Consider the following 21,744-nt stretch of genomic DNA (forward strand, 5'->3'; position numbering starts at 1 on the left):
ACTAAGTTCGACAACGAGGACAAACGCGTTGACGTGAATAATCTAACGTAAGCAAGTGTATAACGGGCTATTAGATATTTCCATACAAGAACCATATACATCATGGAATCTTCCGAGGGATCGGTCGGAATCGAGATACTGATCCCTGAGATGAAGGTTACTCGTGACTTTATTCGACAACGGTCTTCGTAGTGACAAGGGTAGACGACGATAACAGAATATCACTAAATCCTTGCTGAAAACAGACGGACATAATGTAAAAGTTACTATGAATGATACTCCATAAGTTTGCTTTCAATAGATTCCACAACGAATTTGGAATTGGTTTCTGGGTAGAAAGAATATGTATTAAAATATGTATTAAAATATGTTAACAGTTTTCATCTTGTAAGCAATTGAGAAAGAAACACAAACTAAACTTAAAAAGAAAACAAATAACAAATTGATATTTTTTCTTTTTTTAAGATTTACCAGTAGATTTTTTTATTTGAATAAAATCTACAAATATATATTTTATTTTTAAACTTTGTTATATATATATATATATATATATATATATATATATATGCAAAGAGGTTAAAATTTGCATTATGTTGAAATTTGATAAATAACGATCTTATAAATATGTTTTTTGAAACATAGTATATAAATGAAAAAGTACCAAATATTTCTTTTATACAATATCCGGAAGCACAATTCGAATTCTTACGACTTATGTTTCCGTGATGTAACATGACTTCTATAGAGTAAAGAGCTAATCTTCGTAAAGCCTGCAGATATTGTATATCACGATCTAGAATTTTGTTAATTACAATGATATAATTATATATACATATATAAATATATTTCAACATTTTATGGTAATATTATATTCTTCTTTTAATATAGGTCAATTTATTATTTTATATGAAAATTACATGTACATTATTTGAAATGCAACGATTCAAATGTGCAATCATTTTAAATAATCGTATACAATTATAAAGCAGCCCGTTAATTCTCTAGAGATATGGTCCAATTGCTGGTTATCTTACGAAATGTAAAATTGAATCAAGTATTTGCACGTGGAATAATAGTTCTAATGTGAGTTTAACAAGCTAGAAGTTCATATAGTTACAGTGGCTTCTTTGGATAAATTAACTCATGTCAGAATTCTCTTAGGGTAGAATTCTGTTTACAATGTCGTATGCTGTGTAATACGAGAAACATTTGAAGAAAAAAACATGTATAAAGAATTATAAAAATATAAGTCATTTTTCTATCACAAAATGAGACGCAAATTAGAGATCGTCTGAGTTCAATAAAATGAGTTTCAATAATTCAGAAATCTTAACTTCTGAACTTCGATATTGTGAAATATAAAACATTACTATTAAAGTATGTAGAAAATTTGTAAATTGTTTCCAATTCTCCAAAAAATCTGATAGAATGAGAAATGAAATTTTAGTGACAAATTTTACATATTTTAGAACAGATTTTAAAACTGTGCGTTGCGTGCGAAATATTGAGTATTATGAAATCAAATATCGAACGAGCGTTGACGAGTGATGACGAGGGTCGATATCTCTCCGTCGCTAATTGAAAGAGGATCCATATCGCGCTATAATCCGCCCTCTGACATTTTGTTCGTAAAATCGTGTCCGATGTTAGTGTCCGATATCCGACACTACTTTACTGGTAACAAAAGATTTCCAACATTATTATCTATTTGCAAATCTTACAATTAGTCTACCGTTCCAGAGGACAACGACATTCTTAAAGAAAAGAATGCTACTTGACACTTTCAAAAATCATTAAATCATCTTTCTCTCATATTCATATATAGTAATAACTTAATTCCCATATTAAACTAATCCAAGTAAGAACAGCAATTCAACTGTTTAGGTAAATTAAGTTATTATATTCGGAGAATGATTGAATCTATTGTTCTCTTTCTACCATATTTTAGATTATGATAACTTTGTAACTCTTGTCACAATCTCGTTAATATTATCGCCCATGCACATGTTACTCATAAGTACTATAGGCTGGCTCTAGCCCGAGATAAGAGATCGATCGATATCCGTGCAAGTACAACTCCTGATTTCAAATACGACTCACGTACTTTAATTCAAGAGCGTTCGAACCACTGATCGCCATTAATCCTTTCCGAGAGAGATTGTCGTGTAGATAACAGTGTTGCACAATGTAGTGAAAACATGATTGTACTCATTTCGTTTCAAGAGGCAGGCTGCTGCAGCAAACATTTGATCTTATGCTTAATCCTTCCATTTAATCGTACGATGAATTATTGCTATAAAAGGGAGACATATCATTATTACTACGGGAATTCAGGTTCAGATTAATGAAACCTTTTAATGAAAATGATGCAGATATAATAATGCATCGTTTTTGTAATGCTTAACGTATCACAATAGAGAATTTCACATAATGATATAATATTGTCGAGATGAAAATGAGATTCATTTTCAGAGAAAAACAAATTGTCATTTGCCTGCAAAGAGTTAATATAATGTTTCCATTAATGATAAAAAGATCACTTTTCAGTATCAAATAGAAATTTCCATCGGAAAATACAAATTATCGGCTGAAGAAGCTCTTTCTATCAACTTCATGCGAAAATATTATACATAGTTTTTTTCCGCAAACTTGTTCAAAAATTTTTATTTCAGATTCATGTAGTATAACTTTTTATGTAATGAACAAGATGAAACTGCGCTTAAACTAAGTATGTAAAATACATGAAACTTTAAATATCACTTTAAGAATTTGAATGCTACAGTTGCCCAACTTCACTGCATAATGTAGAATCTAAAAGTAAAAACTTGTAAATTGTAGAAAAGAGATAACGCATAAATAGATATAAATCTAATAATAATTTTTCGGACTCCCGTTTCCGGGCCAGAGTAAGTTAGACGTGTGTAGTTGCAGGCTGTGAATTGAGTGTATTTAGAGGTGTTAGAAAGAGTAGGAGAGGTAGGATAGGCGGGTGGGAGTGAAAGAGAGCGATAGAGAGTGTGTGGGTGGATAGGTGAGTGGAGAAAGAGAGGAATAGAGTGATTTTACGTATTAATTAGGTGTCTCGGGGAATAACAGAGTTAAAGCAGGGAGCAGGTAGAGAGAAGACGTGCGTACGTGAGAGTGGGGGAGCAGGAGCGCCGCTTAGTGACAGAGTAGGGAGGTAATATAGAGTTAAGGCGGGTTCAGTAGACGCGACAAAAATGACGGATAGAGCCAGAAGCGACAGTTGCACTTCGGTTGATAGCATGAGAGGTAGCAAGAGATTAGCTAGATCACCGGCGGGAGAGGATGGAGAAGAATGGGATAGGAAATTAAGAGATTGGAAAGAGGAGATTGTTGGTAGCTTAAAGATAGTTAAATTAGAGATGAAGGAAGAATTGAAGGAGATTATGGAGGAGCAGGGAAGAAAGATGAGAGAGGAGATAAATGCGTTGAAAAAAGAAATTAATGATTTCAAGGAGAGAGAATATAGATGGGAAAGAGAAAGAAAAGAGTTAGTGGTGGCGCAGGAAGAGTTAAAGAGAAAGATAGAGAAAATAGAAGTAGGAGGGGATAACGCAGTGGGAAAAAAGGTGAGAGAGATAGAGAGGAGGTTAGAGTTGAAGGAAAGGGAGGACAGAAGGAAGAATCTATTAATTAGAGGTGTAGAGGTCAAGGAAGGGAATAGGAAAGAGGCGGTGGAGAAGGTGTTCAGGGAGATAGGAGCAGAGGTGACCGTGAAGGGAGTTAGGAGAATAGGGGAGGGGAGCAAAAAAGGTAGAGAGATGATATGGGTGAAGTTAGAGAGTGAAGAACAGAGGAAAGAGGTGTGGAGTAAGAAGAAGACGCTGAAAGGTAGGGAAGAAAGAATTTTGGAAGATTGGACTTGGAAGGAGAGGAAGATGAGATGGAGGTTAGAAAAAATAGCAAAAGTAGAAGAGGAAAGGGGAAATAGGGTATGGTTAGGATATGGGAGGATTAGGATAGGAGATTATTGGTGGAAGTGGGATGAAGAAGAGGAAGTCTTGAGGAATGAGAAAGGAGAGTTGAGGATAGAAGAAGGGGGGGAAGGGAATGTAGGAAGATTGTGAAGGGTAAGTCAAGAGAGAAGGAGTCGAGAGATGAGAGAGTCTTGAAAATAGCCTTCTGGAATGTAGCAGGGCTGGGGAATAAAGATAAAGATTTTTGGGATAATTTAAGGGAATGGGATGTAATGTTTTTATCAGAGACATGGGCGGACACAAGGGGTTGGGAAAAGATAAGAAACAGGGTACCAAAGGGTTATGAGTGGGGAGTACAGAAGGCTAGTAGGAGAAATAGAAAAGGAAGAGCGATGGGGGGAATGGTGGTAGGAATAAGAAAAGAGCTAAGTGATAGAGGAAGTAAAATAGTTGAATTAGGAGAAGGGTTATTGTCGGTGGGAATTAAGATTGGAAAGGAAAGTTGGAGGATTGTAGGGGTGTATATAAAGGAAGAAGGTAGGGAAGGAGCTATGCAGTTACTGAGACGGATGATGGAATCAAAGGATGGAGAAGCGAGGGTGATTATTGGGGGCGATTTCAACGCGAGAACCGGTAGAGAGGGGGGAGGTTGGGGGGAGGATTCGGATGGTGAAGAAGGGGAAGAGCAGGCTAGGAGAATGTCCAAAGATAGTAAGGTAGATAAGGAAGGAAGGAAGCTATTAGAACTGATAGGTGAATGTGGATGGGAATTGTTAAATGGAAGGATGGTAGGAGATGAGGAAGGAGAGTATACGTATGTAGGAGCTAGAGGAAGCACTGTGATAGACTATATTTTAGTAGATAGAGAGACAAAAGATAGAATAGAAAAGATGAGTGTAATAGATAAGGTAGAGTCGGATCATTTTCCAGTAGTGGCAGAGTTGAGGAGTGAGCTGAGAGAGGTAATTCCGAGGAGGAGGGGCAGGGAGATAAGGGGAGTCTGGGATGAAGAGGGAAGAGAATTGTTTAGGAGAGTTTTGGAGGGGGAGATAGAGGAAGAGGAGGAACAGGAGGTAAATGAGGAGTGGGATAGGATGAGGAGTAGAATTAAGGAGGCAATGGGGAAGACGGAGAGAGAGAGAGGGAAAAGCAAGAAGGTAGAAAGAGGCTGGTGGGATAAAGAATGTGAAGGAATGAAGAGTCAGGTGAGGAGGGAATTAAGGAGGTGGAGAAAAGGACTAGAGGATAGGAATAAATATATAGGGCTGAAAAGAGAATACAAGGTTCTTTGTGAGAGGAAGAAAGAGGAGGAGAACAGGAAGTGGGAGAAAAAAGCAGAAGAGGCCAGGAATGAGAGTGAAGTATGGGAGATAGTAAATAAGGATAGGAGAAAGAAAAGGAGGGTCAACGAAGGAATAAGAATGGAGGAGTGGAAAGAGTACTTTATGTGTTTGTTAGGTGGAGTAGAGACTAGAGTGGTTAGAGGAGAGGAGAGAAAAGATAGAGAGGATGGTAGGAGAGAGGAGGAACAGGGCATAAGCAAGGAGGAGGTAAGAAAGGTGGTGAGTAAATTAAAAGTAGGAAAGGCGGGAGGATTAGATGGTATTCCGAATGAAGTATGGAGGTGGGGAGGAAGAAGGTTAGAGGAGTGGATAGGGGGTTTTTTGAATAGGGTATGGAGGGGAGAGGAATGGCCGGAGAATTGGAAAGAAGGTGTAGTAGTACCGATTGTTAAAAAGGGAGAGGGAAAGCAGGTGAAGGAGTATAGGGGAATAACGTTAATGCCCACGCTTTATAAGGTATACGCGAAAATTTTAGCAGAGAGGTTAAATGAGGAGATTGAAGAGAAGGGAATAATCCCAGAAAATCAGGCAGGCTTTAGGAATAAAAGAGGGACAATAGATAATATTTTTGTTTTGAACTACGTAGTAAATAGAAGTGTGGACAAAAAAGGAGGAAAACTAGTAGCATTATTCGTAGATTTGAAGGCAGCGTTTGATTCGGTGGATAGAGGGATCTTGATAAAGACGATGAGGGAGAGGGGGATTAGAGAAGGTTTAATAGAGAGAGTAGAAGGCTTATTGAGAGAAACGAAGAGTAGAGTTAGGGTAGGGGAGGAGACGGGGGAAGAGTTTTGGACGGGGAGGGGGGTAAGACAGGGTTGTCCACTGAGTCCGTTGTTGTTTAATCTATTGATTTCAGACTTAGAAGAGGTAATGGGGAGGGTCAAGTGGGGAGGGGTGAAGGTGGGAGATGTGAAGGTGTGTACGTTAGCATATGCAGATGACTTGGTGTTAATAGCGGAAGACGAGGATCAGATGAGAAGTATGTTGGAAAGGCTAGAAAGATACTTGGATGAAAAGAACTTAGTTTTAAATGCAGAGAAGTCGAAAATAGTGAGGTTTAGAAAGGGAGGAGGTAGGGAGAGTAGAAGAAATTGGTGGTGGAAAGGAAATAGGATAGAGGAGGTGAAAGAATTTTGCTATCTAGGGTATGTGTTTCAAAAAAATGGGGGGCAAGAAGCGCAGATAAAAGATAGGGTGAGAAGGGCGGCGGCAGTGATGGGTCAGGTTTGGGGGATTGGGAAGAGAAGGTACGGGGGAGATTGGGGAAGGAGGGTGTGGCTATTTGACAGGTTGGTATGGACGGTTATGGGATACGGAGTGGAAATTTGGGGTTGGAAGGAGAGAGACGGTTTAGAGAAGCTAGAGGAGAGGTATCTGAGATGGATGTTAGGCTTGGATGGGCACACGCCGGGTTATATGGTAAGAGAGGAGATACAAAGGGATAAATTGAGAGGGAAAGCGGGAAGGAGGGCGTGGAAATATGAAAGGAGGTTAGAAGAGGGCGGAGGTAGCGAGTTGGCAAGGATGTGTTTAGAAGAGATAAAGGAGAGGTGTAGGACAAAAAAAGTAGGGAGTGGCTGGGAAGGGGAAAGAAGAAGTTTTTGGGAGGACAGGGGAGGGAGTTTGGAAGAGTTAGGCGAGGAAAGAGAGGAGGATAGAGTAGAAGCGATATTTGGTAAGGAGAGAAAAATGCAGAGAGAGGAAAGATAGGAGAGAATTGTAGGTTCGGATTATAATAGGTGGTATAAAATGATAAAGGAGGAGGGCGTACCAGGATACTTGAAAAAAGGGTGGGGAGAGAGTAGGTGGAGGAGAATTATAAGGTGTAGATTGGGTAACGAGATGAGAGGCAATAAATATTGGGAGGAGGAGGAGAAGAAAAGATGCAGATTATGTGGAGGTGGCGTAGAGACATGGGAGCATGTATGGGAGGAGTGTAGAGATTGGGGTTTAGGCAGAGACAGTTGGCAGGAGGTGGTAGGAAGAATTTTAGGGGCAGATGGAGAGGGAGAGAGTTGGTTTAGGGATTTGATGAGAGAGAGGGAAGGGATAGAGAGAGGCGAAGATAGTATGAAGAGTGGAAAAATCGATAATTAATTGAAGGAAGGCAGAGGAAACGGAAGTCCACAGATAGGCGGTGTGTGTGTGTGCGTAGGATAGGTTGTGGAGGCAGCAGCGGCTGCCAAAGCAACCAGGAATTAGATTTAAGATAGAAATAAGTTAGTCTAAGATAGAATAAGTATGTTGAGATTGTAAACCCCAAGGGGATTCAATAAAATTCATATCTAATAATAATTTTTCAAACAATTATCTTTTCGTATTCAGTATCATCTTGTATCTAGTAGTAATACAGCTGATAACAACCAATGTCGCCTAAGTGAATTGTATCAGAAAAGAGTCAGGCGTCAAAGCTAGCTATTTATTTTATTTCATTTCGAAGAAGGTTTTTCGAAGGCTTTTCAGTGAGATTTTTCTCGAAAGATTTGACCAACCAGTCGACATAATCGAACAAGAAACTTTCACGAAACTTGATTCAACTTAAAGATTTTGTTGACAAATCCTTTAACGAAGTGACTTTTCCTCTTGGAAATCACGCTAACCCAATTTCGTCCCTAAAAAAAATTTCTGGTGAGGCGGAATGGCTTTGTAGATTGTAAGGAAATTAATAGCATTCCTAGAAATCAGTGCATTCAGGATTTTAGCACGCTTTTGAAACTCCGACCTCTGACCTTCGCAAGAAGAATAGTCCGATAGCCGACTCGCTCTATTTCACGTGTCCAGGCACGTAGACGCGATTCATGTCCTGATCATTATTCGAATGCGACACACGTGCCTTAAGCTTAATTCTTACTCAAAGATATACCGATGTTTCTATCAAAATGATGAGTACTACGTGATGACGAATTAAATTCTTTCCAATTTTTTTTCTATTTGTATTTTTTGTATTTTTTCTAAAGCGAAAAAATACAATGGAAAAAATTATGACTTGTATCGCAAATTATTAATTGCAAATTGTAAATTTAATTTGTTCAAAGATCACAAAATTATCTGAATTTCTACGATTTTTAAACTCGTCAAAGAGCATTTTATGATGTTGAAATGTATTCTCCTGCATACGCAATGGATAATCACGATTACCGACAAGAATTGTGCTATTCATGAGATAATTCATCGCGCGATCGCGATATACTCGTACATGACATATACATGAAGATGAGAAATTTCCGTAAACGCAGATTTCGTGTTACGATGTTGATAGACTCTCCGCCGCCAAATACTGTTGATCACTTAACTTGATGAATATCCGCACGTTTCTGCAAATACAGTTTCAATAAATATACGTCGTAGTCTCTATTTGCGACTACAAATTCACAGGAAATTCTCACCTACAGCTGAAAACAGGAAATTGATTCAATTTGAGATACAAGCATTTTCAGAAGCGATTCTGTCGCCACGTGTACAAATTACTCGAAAAGAATCTGGCGTACACATATCTCTCACAATCAGAGTAACGTGAGACAAAAAGTAAGTATATCTGAATAATAAGCAAAAATTATATATATTATATGTATGTGTGGGGGTCAATTTAATTTGCAAATATGATTTTTAATAAATAAATTTTATTTTAAAACGTATATATATATTATATGATTTAGGCGACCGATATGCATTCAGCAACTCTCCCCTATATGTTTTAATATATACATAAGAGATGAAAATCTATTTATATATAATACGTGTAAGAATATACATTCTTATGCCTTATAACTGACACTAAGACAAATTTATCCTACATCATAAAAAAATTTTCTTTAATATTTTTCATATTTTTAAACTCTTGGGGAATTATTCGTAAGTATTTTGTTTTTACGCTTGGATCGTTCTATTGTACGCGAACAAAGTCACTCTTGTGTAAATCGTATTTTAGCTGAGCAAAATTTATCACTGTTTCGGCGCATCATATTTTATGGATGTATTACCACACTGACACGGCATTCGCGACTAGGAAAATACTCGGCGTTCCAACATGTCACCGTGTCGGGATTGTGCCATTACGTCGATACGCGTGACAACTTTACGCAAACTCCGGAATTGTGCAGTTCCGTCACGAGAAGTACCGCGCATACTTGCTTCTTGTCTCACGTTGTTTCCCTAGCGATACGTGGACATGCGATGGCAGATTATTTCCGGACAATTTATATACGCGACGGATTTGTTTTCGAAAAGATTTCGTGCTCGCGTCGAAATCTCAAGTCAAACTAGTTTCCTATTTTCGGCGAAAATTTCTTCCGAATTGTAGTCGCAAACAGTGCCACGTCGTATATTATTTATTTGTAGAAACCTGCTTATGTGTGTAGAAACGTGCAGATTCATCAAATATTAAGTATGTACAATATATATATATATATATATATCCATACATTTGTATCCTTTTATTTCAGAAAAGTCGCACGAAATCCGAAATCACGTACGATACGCTATATCCATTATGCTATATATGTATATGTAGGATAAAAAATTTATTTATTATAAATTATACATTTATACAAGAAATTAATTGACTTTATTCCTTTAAAATAAATGTCTGCTACATTGATGCAGCACGATTTTAATGTTCAGAAACACTGGAAGTCGTTTTCCGTCAGTACGTCTAGCAATATCTTTTGAATTTTTTCTACTCTATGTCAAATTATTTCCCTTTAAGCTTCTTTTTAATTTTAGGAAACAAAAAGAAGTTGTAAGACGCAGAAAGAGTAAGAAGGATGGGGACAGAATTCATAAAATGAAGTACGTAATATAAAAGTTTCGTCAGAATTTTAACGCTATTTTTTTGTAAAGTTTAACATATTGACTATCATATCGCAATGGGAAAACTGGGTTGCAATGTTTTGTTGGGAAATTCCGCGTCAAGGAGAGTATTAATTCTAGTACTATCTCTCTTGTCTCACGAGGCGTTTATTGCTTGCATCATGGCTGCGTCGCTGTAAAACGCAGTGAAGTCGTTACATTTATATTATACTAGATTAAAGCGACCAGCTGTGTGCATTTGCGCCGGTGGTTTTTAATACGTAAAACGATGAGAGCACTACTCGTTATACTAAAGACTTTTAACTTCAATGTTGCAGAAGGAATATAACGTAATTTTACTGTACTCTCGATCGAGTCCGAGTAACTTTCACTGCAAATAGCGTTTATGAAACATTGCAAAGCAACGCAACGTACGTTTGTATTTGGCTTAGAGAAAAATCGAAAAATTTTTTAGAAAATAAGGAGACAACAATGGTTGAAATTAATTTTTGCAATAAATTCTTAATTATTTCTTTCTGCAAATTTTTATATCAGTGCAGAAGAAAGGGTTATTTTTTTTGGCAGAGAAAGATTTTCAATTGAAAAAGCAAATGTAATAAGAAATATAAAACAGAAAGTACTTTATTTCATTAAGAAAATTTTATTATTAGTGACTAAGAGATTATTTTTATTTTAACAAACAAAGCATTAATTGCAATCATTAAGTGATATAAATTTTAATGAGAATATTTTTTATGCAAAATTATGCTCGTTAGTCTACATTTTGTTCCATGTTCATCTCAAAGAGAGACAACAGTGTTACCTTTGATTAGTGACAAATGACATAATGCTAAGGAAAAACATTATAATTTAAAAATATCAATCGTCAAAATTTAAGGAATTGAAATGCAATTAATCATTTGCAATGATTACGAAAACGTAATTTACATGTCATCTAACTTTACATGTCTCTAAGACTTTTGAAAGCTAATAAGATGGTTAATTCGTAAGTTGATCCATTAAACTTCCTATAAGTAGAGACAAAATGCAAAAATTATTATAACAAATTTATTAAAATCGATATCGAGCAAAGTTTTAAGCGTATTTTAGTTTTAACCCTATTTCACTTAAGGATGAAGCGATAAGAGATTAAAAAGTTTACTCATATAATTTCGTAAATAATAATTCTAAAATAAATTTGTAGAATTACTTTTAATATTTTTCATCATGTTTTTCTCGAACAACTCGCTGGCAACGAGCTACATGTTTCTCTCATTTGTTAAATCGCGATATCTCGTTTCGTATAACAGAAAAAGTATGAATTACCTCTCATTCGGCGCAATGCGTTATTTAAAATGAAATCATCTAGTGTAATGACGCTCGAGTTTAGTTTGCCAGTTTTCAAGCAAAAGTCGGAACACATGTTTGAAATAGTTGAGAGGGAATGAACACATTAAACTTGTGCACCATAAAGTAAATGTTACAGAGCATTTGCAATCCGAGTATTCATAATTTGACATCCTATCACTCACATGCACATACATGAAACATATATAGATATTACATATAAAGCAAGAAATAATGAAATGCTAAATGTTACATGTCATCTTGTGACACTGTTTGTAAAATTAACCAATTGATTGTGATGCTATATGTATACTTAAGAGAGACAAAAAAAAAGATTTATTTAATATCAATACATAAGTATAGAAAGATAGAATAAAGCATTCTAATATACAAGTGCTTAGCTCTTGTATTGTTTTGTTCGGTTTGATTATCTCACTTATGAATGTATTTCACTTTTTTTTTATACCGCAAGAATGCAAGGATTATTAAAAGTTTCTTTTTTAATTATAATAAATAAATATTTTGTTTCTTTATTTCTTTTATAATAAACAGTATAAACTTTTTATTGATATAATTTATTTATCTTAAACATAATAAATAATGCTTGAGAAATTAAATTTTTGATAAGTGCGACATATATATCGGAATTATTCTAAAAGTAATTTATCTATTTATTTGTCACTTACAGTTTTGATGATGCTGATAACATTTAGAAAATACATCATCTTGAGACATTCATATAAAAATGTCATATTTTAATAAGTTAAAAAATGTTGATTACTTGTAATGTAGTGAGAATGAATCTAGTGAAAGATTAACCACACTCATGCTATTTTTAGTTTTTAATTTATTAATCTATTACTTAATAAAATTGCTTTTTATCGATATCCCTCAGTATTCCTATTCTAAAAATTATTTCATTTCGTTGTTATTTTTAGTTCTGTACCCGCGTTCGTTTAACCACATTCAATTTGCTGTTTGGCAAATTCAATTTTTTAGTAGTATTTTGATTTAGTTAAAATAAATAGAAATGAAAAAGGTACACGAAAAATATTACATTAATTTAAAATTTGTTAGGTTTAAAAGTTGTTCAAAAAATTCGAACTATTTGATGTTCGATTTTAAGATTTAAATTATTCAAACTATTCGATCACTAATATTTTCTGAACCACTATTCAGAACTGCCATTGTGTCTCATATTTAAAGAATTTATTGCATGAATTTGATAGTAAAATATTCTAGAAAACATGTATCATCGAAATATATCAAGATCTGAATTTACTGATGAATCACGAAATATGCCATCTCTGAACATGTTTGCATCTTTATAATATTAAAAAGTGTTAAATGTCTAGCGAATACTGCTTTTCGGCGAATACGGCGGCGAAACAATACGAAATTATATGAAATGTTTGCAAGGTGGTGCCGCAAAACTTTTATAAATATCGCAAACATTTATTCGTGTTGATGAAAATGTCAGTGAGTATTCTGCATTGGGCGGGCAATTTCAATGCTCCGATGCAATTACGAGATAAAAATTAAGCGAACAGACCAGCGAGCGAAAAAATTTACGGATGCCCTTTTTGAGGTACGATGAGCAGTTGATTTTAATTCGGATTGATGTGTTCGATCTAATAACGTTACGGCTAATACAGAACTATTATCGCAGTATATGCATGATTTGCGTTTGCATGACGATGTGTAGCACAGTGAGAGTTCAATTGGCTAACAAGCGCGCTGTTACTGTTAAAAAACAATAAACTGCATTGATATAATTTATTTATCTTAAACATAATGCATTGGTAAATTGAAAGACAGTCATTGACAAAATTTATTGATTGCATTGTACTGATGCTAATGTATATGTATGTATATATATATATATATATACACAACACATACATACATATATATGTCGATTTATTAATTATCCAATGAAGTAAATATTTCAAAAGATTAAGTAAATATCTCTCAAAACATTAATATAAAGAAATACATTGTTTCAGAATAAGCATTCAACTTTTTTAACTTTTAAGAATACGAGTAAATTGTATATACATATATACATACACACTTATGTGTGTGTGTGTGTGTGTGTATACACACACATATATGCACATATATTTTTTTATCTTAAAGTTTAATAAACTTTTTTTGCTAATTTGTTACTAATTATATTGTATGTAATGTATGTTATTACAGTTTAATGGTACATTATGCAAAGATAAATATTTTTAAACTATAACAGTTGCAACTATAACAGTATAATTAAATTCATCAACGTTAATTAAGTTACGATTCTATAACTTAATTATAATTTCTTTGACAACTTAACTGTCTTGAATTCCATTGCTGTTACTTTAAAAATTGTGTTTATTAATAAAAAAATATAAATGGCAATCAATTCTTTTTTTTTACGCGATATAATCCGCAAGTAATACGTTTATATGTAATCGTTTTGATCAAATTTTAATTAGCGAGATTATGATAATTTTCATTGTGGACGAAATCGCGACGACATAACATTGTTGTTACATTGATTTGGCAATTGATCAACGTAACATATCGAATGAGTTGTATTTTAACACAGGGAAACAGATCGCAATTCAAACGTTTTACCCGTTCAATGCATTTCAGGAAATTGGTTTCATTACCGGCTCGTTTTAACAGAAACAAAACCAAGTTTTGTTGAATACGTATTGTTAGAACTTTTTTTCACTGATAATTAAATTCATGTGCACAATTGCGCTAAAGCAAAACCTCTGGGACAAAAAAAAATCGTTAGTTCGTTAAAACGATACTGCAATTTTCATCGACCGATTTACAAAACGTAACATGACATTCTGTCATGTTAGGGTGACTTTGTAAAATAAAATTTTATATAAATTTGAGCAAGAAAAAAGTTATTATGTATAAATAATTTTGTAAGCGAGTATATGTATGGAAATAAATTATTGTATTTCAAGATATTGAATTTCAAGATATTATATTTTTTTATCAAATATTAAAATTGGAAAGAAAAAAAAATTCTAAGGATTTTTAAATATTTTTTAAAAAGTTTTTAAGAATTATATACTGAATAAAATAAAGTTTTATTATTCCATAAGAAGATCAAAATTTTTACTTGTACATGTTTCTGAAAAACAGTTTTTTCTGAACAGCTTTATCTTTTAAAAACAATTTACTTTGACTTCTTAGACTTCTACAAAAGAGCTCATTAACATTTCGCAAATCCATCGAATTTAATAAGAATGAAAGTTTATAACCTTTACAGTTTGTTGACACTATTTTTGTATTAGGAATCGAATCTTTATCAAACATTAAAGGGCTTTGCCGATGTCTTTTGAATACGAAGCGATTACAAAAGTTCATCATTATTCTTTTGTAATCGCCTCGTATTTAAAAAACATCGGCAAAGCCCTTTAATAAAAACTTCGATAATACATGGCTTTATTATGAAATTTCTGCAACTTCCTCGGCATTATTCCATTCGATAATAGAAATTTGTTGGGACAAATCGTACGATTCAAATTGCAACGTCAACATAAATCGACAAGAGGAAAATGGTATATTCTATGAAACGTACATTTTTTATACGCTTTCGGTTTGCAGTTTGACAATTGATTGTTAAAATTTGACATGACAGTTCCATTTTATCTTACGCAAGATATTTCGTCGTCGTCGTCATTTATAGCATATCGAAAAAAATGTAATTTAAAATTACTTTGTGAAATGAATTAAATCAATATAAGTCAAGAACGAACAAATATATAAAATAAATGTTATAAATAAATAATAATTATATTAATAAATCATGTGACACGATGTGTAAGTTAGCGGAACAAGTTTCAACTTTATTTCAGTCTTCATCAATCGCCAAATTAATTAATAAAACGTGTTACATTATTGTGTGTTACTTTATTTTTAATGTAATAATTTTTAATTTAAAGTTTAGTCGCCGCGGTAACTAAATTATATTATTTTTAATATATTTTCTTGAGTACGCGCGCGTATTATTATTTGTACGATTGATTTATTTTTCCCGATAAATGTCAGTTACTCATGTTTTTTTTTTTCTAATTTTTATTACAGGGTACGATCAGAATCAAGCTCAAGTTCAATATCGAGCCGTAGCTCAATACATCCATCGAAATAAGCCATCGAAGGGACGCGGCGCTGTATAATGAAATATTATGTAAGCCATATCATGTTAGATCGCTATAAAAGGACGATTCAATATCGCCGTTCGGGGCTTTACCCGTTCAATATTTTACTTGCATTTGCGGCTTTTAAATAGGAACAAGTTTTGCATAGGTGAAGTATCGGGAATGCTTCGGGATTTAATATAAGTCTCTTTCGACAAAAACCCATCCCTCCTTCTCGCGAAACTTTTGACTTAAAACGCATTATTTTCGGCTTCGTAAAAGCCATTTACGTCATAGTTACCGAACTTCTTCCCGTTCTCTTCTCTTTTACGATCAGAGACTCGCACCTGGCCTGAATCATGATATATATTGTCGACGCTGAAATATCTCGCGAAGCTTACTGCAAAACTTTTTATTCGCTTTTACCTTCCTGTTATATTTCCCCCAATAGGAAGTTAACGATCGGTGACGAAATAAGGGCAAGAATGTTAGAATATGAACCTTAATGTAAAAAAATTTTAAGCGCTAAAAATAAGAATCTCAAAATTCTTCTTTTAGAAATGTCTTATTGAGAAAAAAAGCATTTTGCATATACTGAAAAAAATGAGTTGAAGAACAAGAAATTCTATGATTGAATGCATTTTGATGAAACCATGCATTTCTGATTATTATAATAGAACTCGAGATTTTATAATCCAAACGTTTGATAGACTTTCCTATAATCCAATAATCCCAACAAGATTTGTTCGTTTTTTAACACGCTGATTGAATCTGTCAGATTTTAAATTAATGCGACAAGACTTTTTTTAGTATACACATTATTTTATTTATGTAAAGTAATTAAGGCAAGGAGAAAATGCATCGTTTTAAGTCTAAAATAATTAATGCGTTTATGATTTAAAGAAAACATACTCATATATAAAAAAGACTGAACATAAATGAATACCAATAATTAATGACCAAAATAAATTTATGATTAAATTTTACATTTGTTTATTAGATTTGTTGGGTTTTAATTATCTTTTCCAATATTAAATATATTTTAATATCTACATATTTTATTTAAAAAATTGTCACAATTCTAATTTTGAGACGTTACAGCTTTTAGCGCGTTGGAATTCAAGATATAAAAATTTATTTATAATATTTTATGCAATACCATACATGTTATATTTATACATGTATTTCAGTATGCGTATTCATTTTCGTTCATTTCAATTTCCTTTAAACATTTTTTGTATATTACAGTTGCATATTAGATTATAAACAGAGTTCTTTCAGACGATTTACAAATCATCTAAAGTGGATTAAACAATTTACACAAGAGTAAAATATTTACTGACATCGCGATAAATCGGTTTTATTCTAATCTCGTTGTAAGCGAAGTTTTCTACCCACACAATCTGTATAAGTAGACTTGTACAAACAGATGGAAGATATCTAGGTATAGCAATTTTCTCTTAATGCATCTCCTGACTTTGTTCTGTTTCACGCGTTGTGACGTGAACGGGGAATGAAACGGTAACTCTTCGTGAAGCTGGTCGTTACGTAAGTCAATCTGTCTGTTTGGAGCAAGCGTGTTTTAACGCCACATCAGCGGAAAAGTGCACAAAGAGACAGATTGTACGACTAGACCGTGGGTGGTGGAATTCTCAGCAAAATTGCGGTGTGTGTCAACTACCAAAAACTTATCCGCCGTGAGAAGCATCGGATTCGGCATTCCGCGAGTCCCCGGTGTTTCGCTCTACTTTCTAGACCGTAACTCGACCGGAGATGGAAATCGCGCGATTCATTCGAACGGCTCTCGTCGCTCTCACGGATCTCGTAAAGCTCGGGGATTCCTCTCCTAGGTACTTCCACCTAGTATTTGCGCTATACGTGCGTACTATGTCAGCTAGTTGGCATTTGTCGTTCCGCCCGCAGAATCCCATAAAGTACACATACGAAAGAAATGGAAAAAGTGACGGAGATGAATGTACTTTGCGAAATCAAAGCATTTCACCGAGAGATATTGAAAAATCGAGTTCCTCTGGCAAGCAAGGATTCAAAAGGTAAAAACTCTGTGATATAACATATAACGTGAACAAATTTTATTTCTTTGACGAAAAACGGAGATGAGATTCTGATCTGTTATAAATGTTCTAAGTTGATGGTCACGTCCGAAAAAATAACAACGAAACACTAGTGCGTAGAACTTGCACGTGACATAAAGACAGTACATGTATATAATGATAAAATGTAAAAAAACATCTAATTAATATTTGCGCTGTCAAACATTCATTTATCTATTTTTTGGTGTGCTGGACGTGAACACACACGCGCGTACAGAGTTACTTATAAAGAGATAACTTTTTTTATTGTCAATGTGCGAAGGAAAAGTGATTTTTAATCTGAGCGCCGTATCGTTTAGAGTTTAGAAAATGGAACAAAATTTAATGAAGAATAAACTTTAGCTGGTATCCAGAACGCAAAAAAGAACACACTGTCATCGACTTAAAAGTGAATGATCGAGTTTCAGTTCTGCCGTGACATTTTCGGCATTGTGGTAGTTAATGTTTACCTCGTCTAACATGTCTAGCAGTTTTACGTGAGAAAACACCACGCTCTGTAAGAGAAAGAACAAAAGTATCTGCTTACCTTTTGCGCTTTCCCTTACAGAGCATCGTCGGAATCCCTCGAGCACGAGGGCTGATTTGACTGTCTTCTCATATTCGTTGTCTTGTCCAGCACCAGCGTTGTCATCTCACATCCTTCGATAGTCTGTGCTTTCGTACTGTTCAGGAATGTTTCTTGCATGGTATTATTACCGTTATCCATTCTGTCACCTCTGCTCACGGTCTCTTTGGCCCTCGGAATGTTGCCATTGCCATTTCTTGTATAACACGGAAGGACCTAAAATGAGAACATGAAAAATGACGAAGTGAGTTTTTTATTAGATACTTTCTCTTAATGGTTTTAGCTGATAGTACAAGAAATTTTAATACTTAATCCATTATCCACGTATGACTTGTATCAAGTTCGATCTATATAAGTTAATTTATACACTATTTTAATTAGCAATTTAATACGTTTATTTATACATACTTATATTTAGTTAAACGGAAAATATATTTACAAATAATTGAAACATTTTTAAAAATTAGCTTTGTTTTTTAAATATCAATTTTATTAACTTAACACGCCGATCATCTTCGCGATATCTATATATTTAATCGAACGATATTTAACTTCACATAGTCTCGTTTAGCCTTCAAGAGAATGCGTGGTTAAATTAATTTTACACTCAGACGAAATTATTAATCCGTAATTGCAATTTATAAAAGTACTCGTTACATGACAATTGCAAGCATATTTTATTATTGCAAAATTAAAGGTTGAAAATTGATGAAAGGGCATAATCGTATCATAGCAGATACAGAAAATTAAAAATTAATTAAATACAAGTTGAGAAAAATTAATCAAACGAGACGGAAAAAAATTCTCATTACTTAACTCTCCCGAAACTTATTCAAGGAACTCTTATTAATCTCATTACCAAAGCATTTTTCCATAAGTAATATTAGATATATTCCATAAGAAATCAAATTCTCTAATATGAACTTTCTTTAATTATTACAAGATATTCTAATGTATTATAACAGTATGTATAAGAAAACAGTAAATTACATCAATTGATGTTATCTTTCTCGCGTTCCTATATTTTTAACAAAATAAATGTATTAAAAGAAAAATAAATGAAGAGAGAAGTGCAATGAAAACATAGAAAGGAAAAAGAAATAACAAAAATGAAGTGCGATACAAAAACCAACATATATTTTCCGATAGAACATCAAGAAATAAGAAAAGATAAAGAGAGAGAGAGAGAGAGAGAGAGAGAGAGAGAGAATATAAAAGAGTTTTTGTCATGTATAAGTCTTTTTTTGTTCTATGAATTCACAAGTAGCAAAAAATCTTCAAGTCTTTGCGAGAAAAATAAAGAGCACGAGCTTTATCCTTGTACTAAAGAATTTTATAGTATTTTATATATAAAATTTTGCCTCGACAAATGCAGCTACAGTCAAAACCGATCATGTACCTATATCTTCCAATCAATTGATTGAATACCCTTATTCAATGCAAGTTGCATTCAACAAGCAAAATACGCTGATACGTTTATGCATATCGCGGTTATGTATTGTTTTAGTTCTAACGCGTTTCATCTCATGAACATGCAGACTGGGAGGAAAGAAAAGCTACATTGCAAATTAATTTATTAGTGATAGAATTTCAGTTGCTTATTTCTTCTTAAGGAGATTCTAAAACCGTTGATTTTACCTACATTTTTAAAATAAACTAATTTTTTAATTAGCTTTACAGAATTGCAAAAGTCTTCTTAGAATTAAAGTATACACAAAAATCTAAAGAAAAATGGTCGAGTTTATATAAAAAATTTTTTTTAATTTTATTTTTGGTACGTAAAACTGTCACTTGATAACAATATTTGCTTGATATACAAAATCTACGATATACATATAGGTACAAAATAAAACGGTATTCCTCTATAAGGATACGAACAATATTGTGTAATTCAAGCTAAGATTAAAAGCCTAGAAAAGAAGATTAGATCCTTTAACTTTCTATAATTGCAAATCAGATACAAGATAATAAAAAGAGCAGTCTGAAAAAATTTCTTTATTCTCAGTATAAAGTCCAATTTATACTGATATTAATACATGTACTTTAATTCTGGAAAAACATTTCCAAGTCTACTGAAGAAATATATACAAAATCTTGTTAATGATGTATACGAATGACTCTACATTATCGACCCCAATCAAGTTTAATGGGCACTTTAGCATCCCCTTACGTTGCAATTGAGGACGTAACACGTCAGGATCTTGCTCCTTCAACAATTCCAGTTTTCCAATGATACTTAAAGTGCATCTTTACACGCACCATTACATGTAGCTCGTTTTAAAGGTATTGAGCATGTCGTAATGTAAAGTTATGAGATATCTGTATGTATAAGATATACAAACACAAGTATACAATAAAAAATGCATAGAAAACTGTTGCGTGCAATAAGCTTTGATATATTTTTTTATAAAAGTGTTGTTTACAATAGGGAACATTTTGTATTTATGTAATATAAAACCGATCCTTGTTAAAATTTTTCTGTTGAATTTTTTATATATCTGAGCATTAATTTAACATAACATGCATGATTGTATTACTTGAATATTTTATATTAAATGCAATACTGTTTAGTGTTAAAATAACATAATTGGTAGATAAATGAACAAATAATATAAAAACAATATGGTTTTGAAACGTGAATTTTAAAATAAATAAATAAAATATACGTCACAAGTCACAACATATTATAAATATTAATTTTACTGAAGAGATACAATATGTTTCCAAATTATGTCAGTGTTACATATTTTGTGTTAATTTTTTACGTAACATTTGTGTTACTTTCCAACAAATTCATGTTATGCTAAATTAATATAAAAATTTGACTATTTGCGACATGCAATATGTGTTAAATTTAATATAAATTTCTAATTATATAGCTTTTTGTGTTTAAATAAAATTTTAAAAAGCTTTGAAAACAATACTTTTATATTTTACCCTAATAACCTTTAATATTCCTTTTTTATGAAAATATTATCTAACTTCCTTGCCTAAGTAGAAGTTTTAAAAGCTTTGAGAAAAATACACTTTATGAATACATTTTTAAAAACTTGCTTGCATCAAAAACTTCAAGAAATTCAATTTTTAACATTGCATTTCTGCAAATGTACGATTTCTATATAAAAGTGGATTTTATGTATAAAGTATTATGCATCTTCAATCTACTGCTACAGCAGTAGCTTGAATCGGGCATTCACACATTTTTGGAATGTGTTTCTCTCATTTTAAGATACATTAAAATGTGTGACATTTACATGTTTTTTTTTTAATTTACACACTCACAGACGTCAAAACGATAAACATACATCACACGTCATTACTTCTAACAGCCACATCACATCGCCAAGTCAATAACTCAAGATCTAAAATCATATAGCTATATTTATGACTATAAAAGAAAAAAATAGAAGAAGATATCTCGGACAATCAAGGAGATAGTCGTTCGTTCATCGATTTAATTATTTGAAGTAAAAAAGACAAATACTGCTAGTGTGCTTGTTA

General features: G+C 33.2%; 1 protein-coding gene and 1 long non-coding RNA gene across 4 annotated transcripts in view; one reads left to right on the top strand and one right to left on the bottom strand.

Annotated features, from left to right (window-relative positions):
• The window catches only part of LOC105837280 (prolactin-releasing peptide receptor), a 50,338-nt gene that overhangs the window by 20,968 nt on the left and 7,626 nt on the right, over positions 1 to 21,744 (bottom strand). For 2 of the 3 annotated variants that reach the window (XR_001139137.3, XR_001139138.3), the window contains exon 4: positions 18,205 to 18,459. Coding sequence is in view for 1 of the 3 variants with exons in the window: in XM_012681901.3 (XP_012537355.1) it covers positions 18,220 to 18,459 (240 nt within the window). In the remaining 2 variants the exon portion in view is untranslated. Of the gene's footprint in view, positions 1 to 15,487; positions 18,460 to 21,744 lie in introns of those variants that run through there. The other variant, XM_012681901.3, reaches the window with a different exon arrangement.
• On the top strand, positions 3,222 to 10,682 carry LOC105837281. The gene is made up of 4 exons (XR_004962409.1): positions 3,222 to 3,961; positions 4,081 to 9,671; positions 9,730 to 9,932; positions 10,010 to 10,682. It is a non-coding gene; the product is annotated as a probable RNA-directed DNA polymerase from transposon X-element (long non-coding RNA).

Source organism: Monomorium pharaonis, chromosome 3 (assembly GCF_013373865.1).
Source record: "Monomorium pharaonis isolate MP-MQ-018 chromosome 3, ASM1337386v2, whole genome shotgun sequence".
In the NCBI taxonomy this organism is placed as follows: Eukaryota; Metazoa; Arthropoda; class Insecta; order Hymenoptera; family Formicidae; genus Monomorium; species Monomorium pharaonis.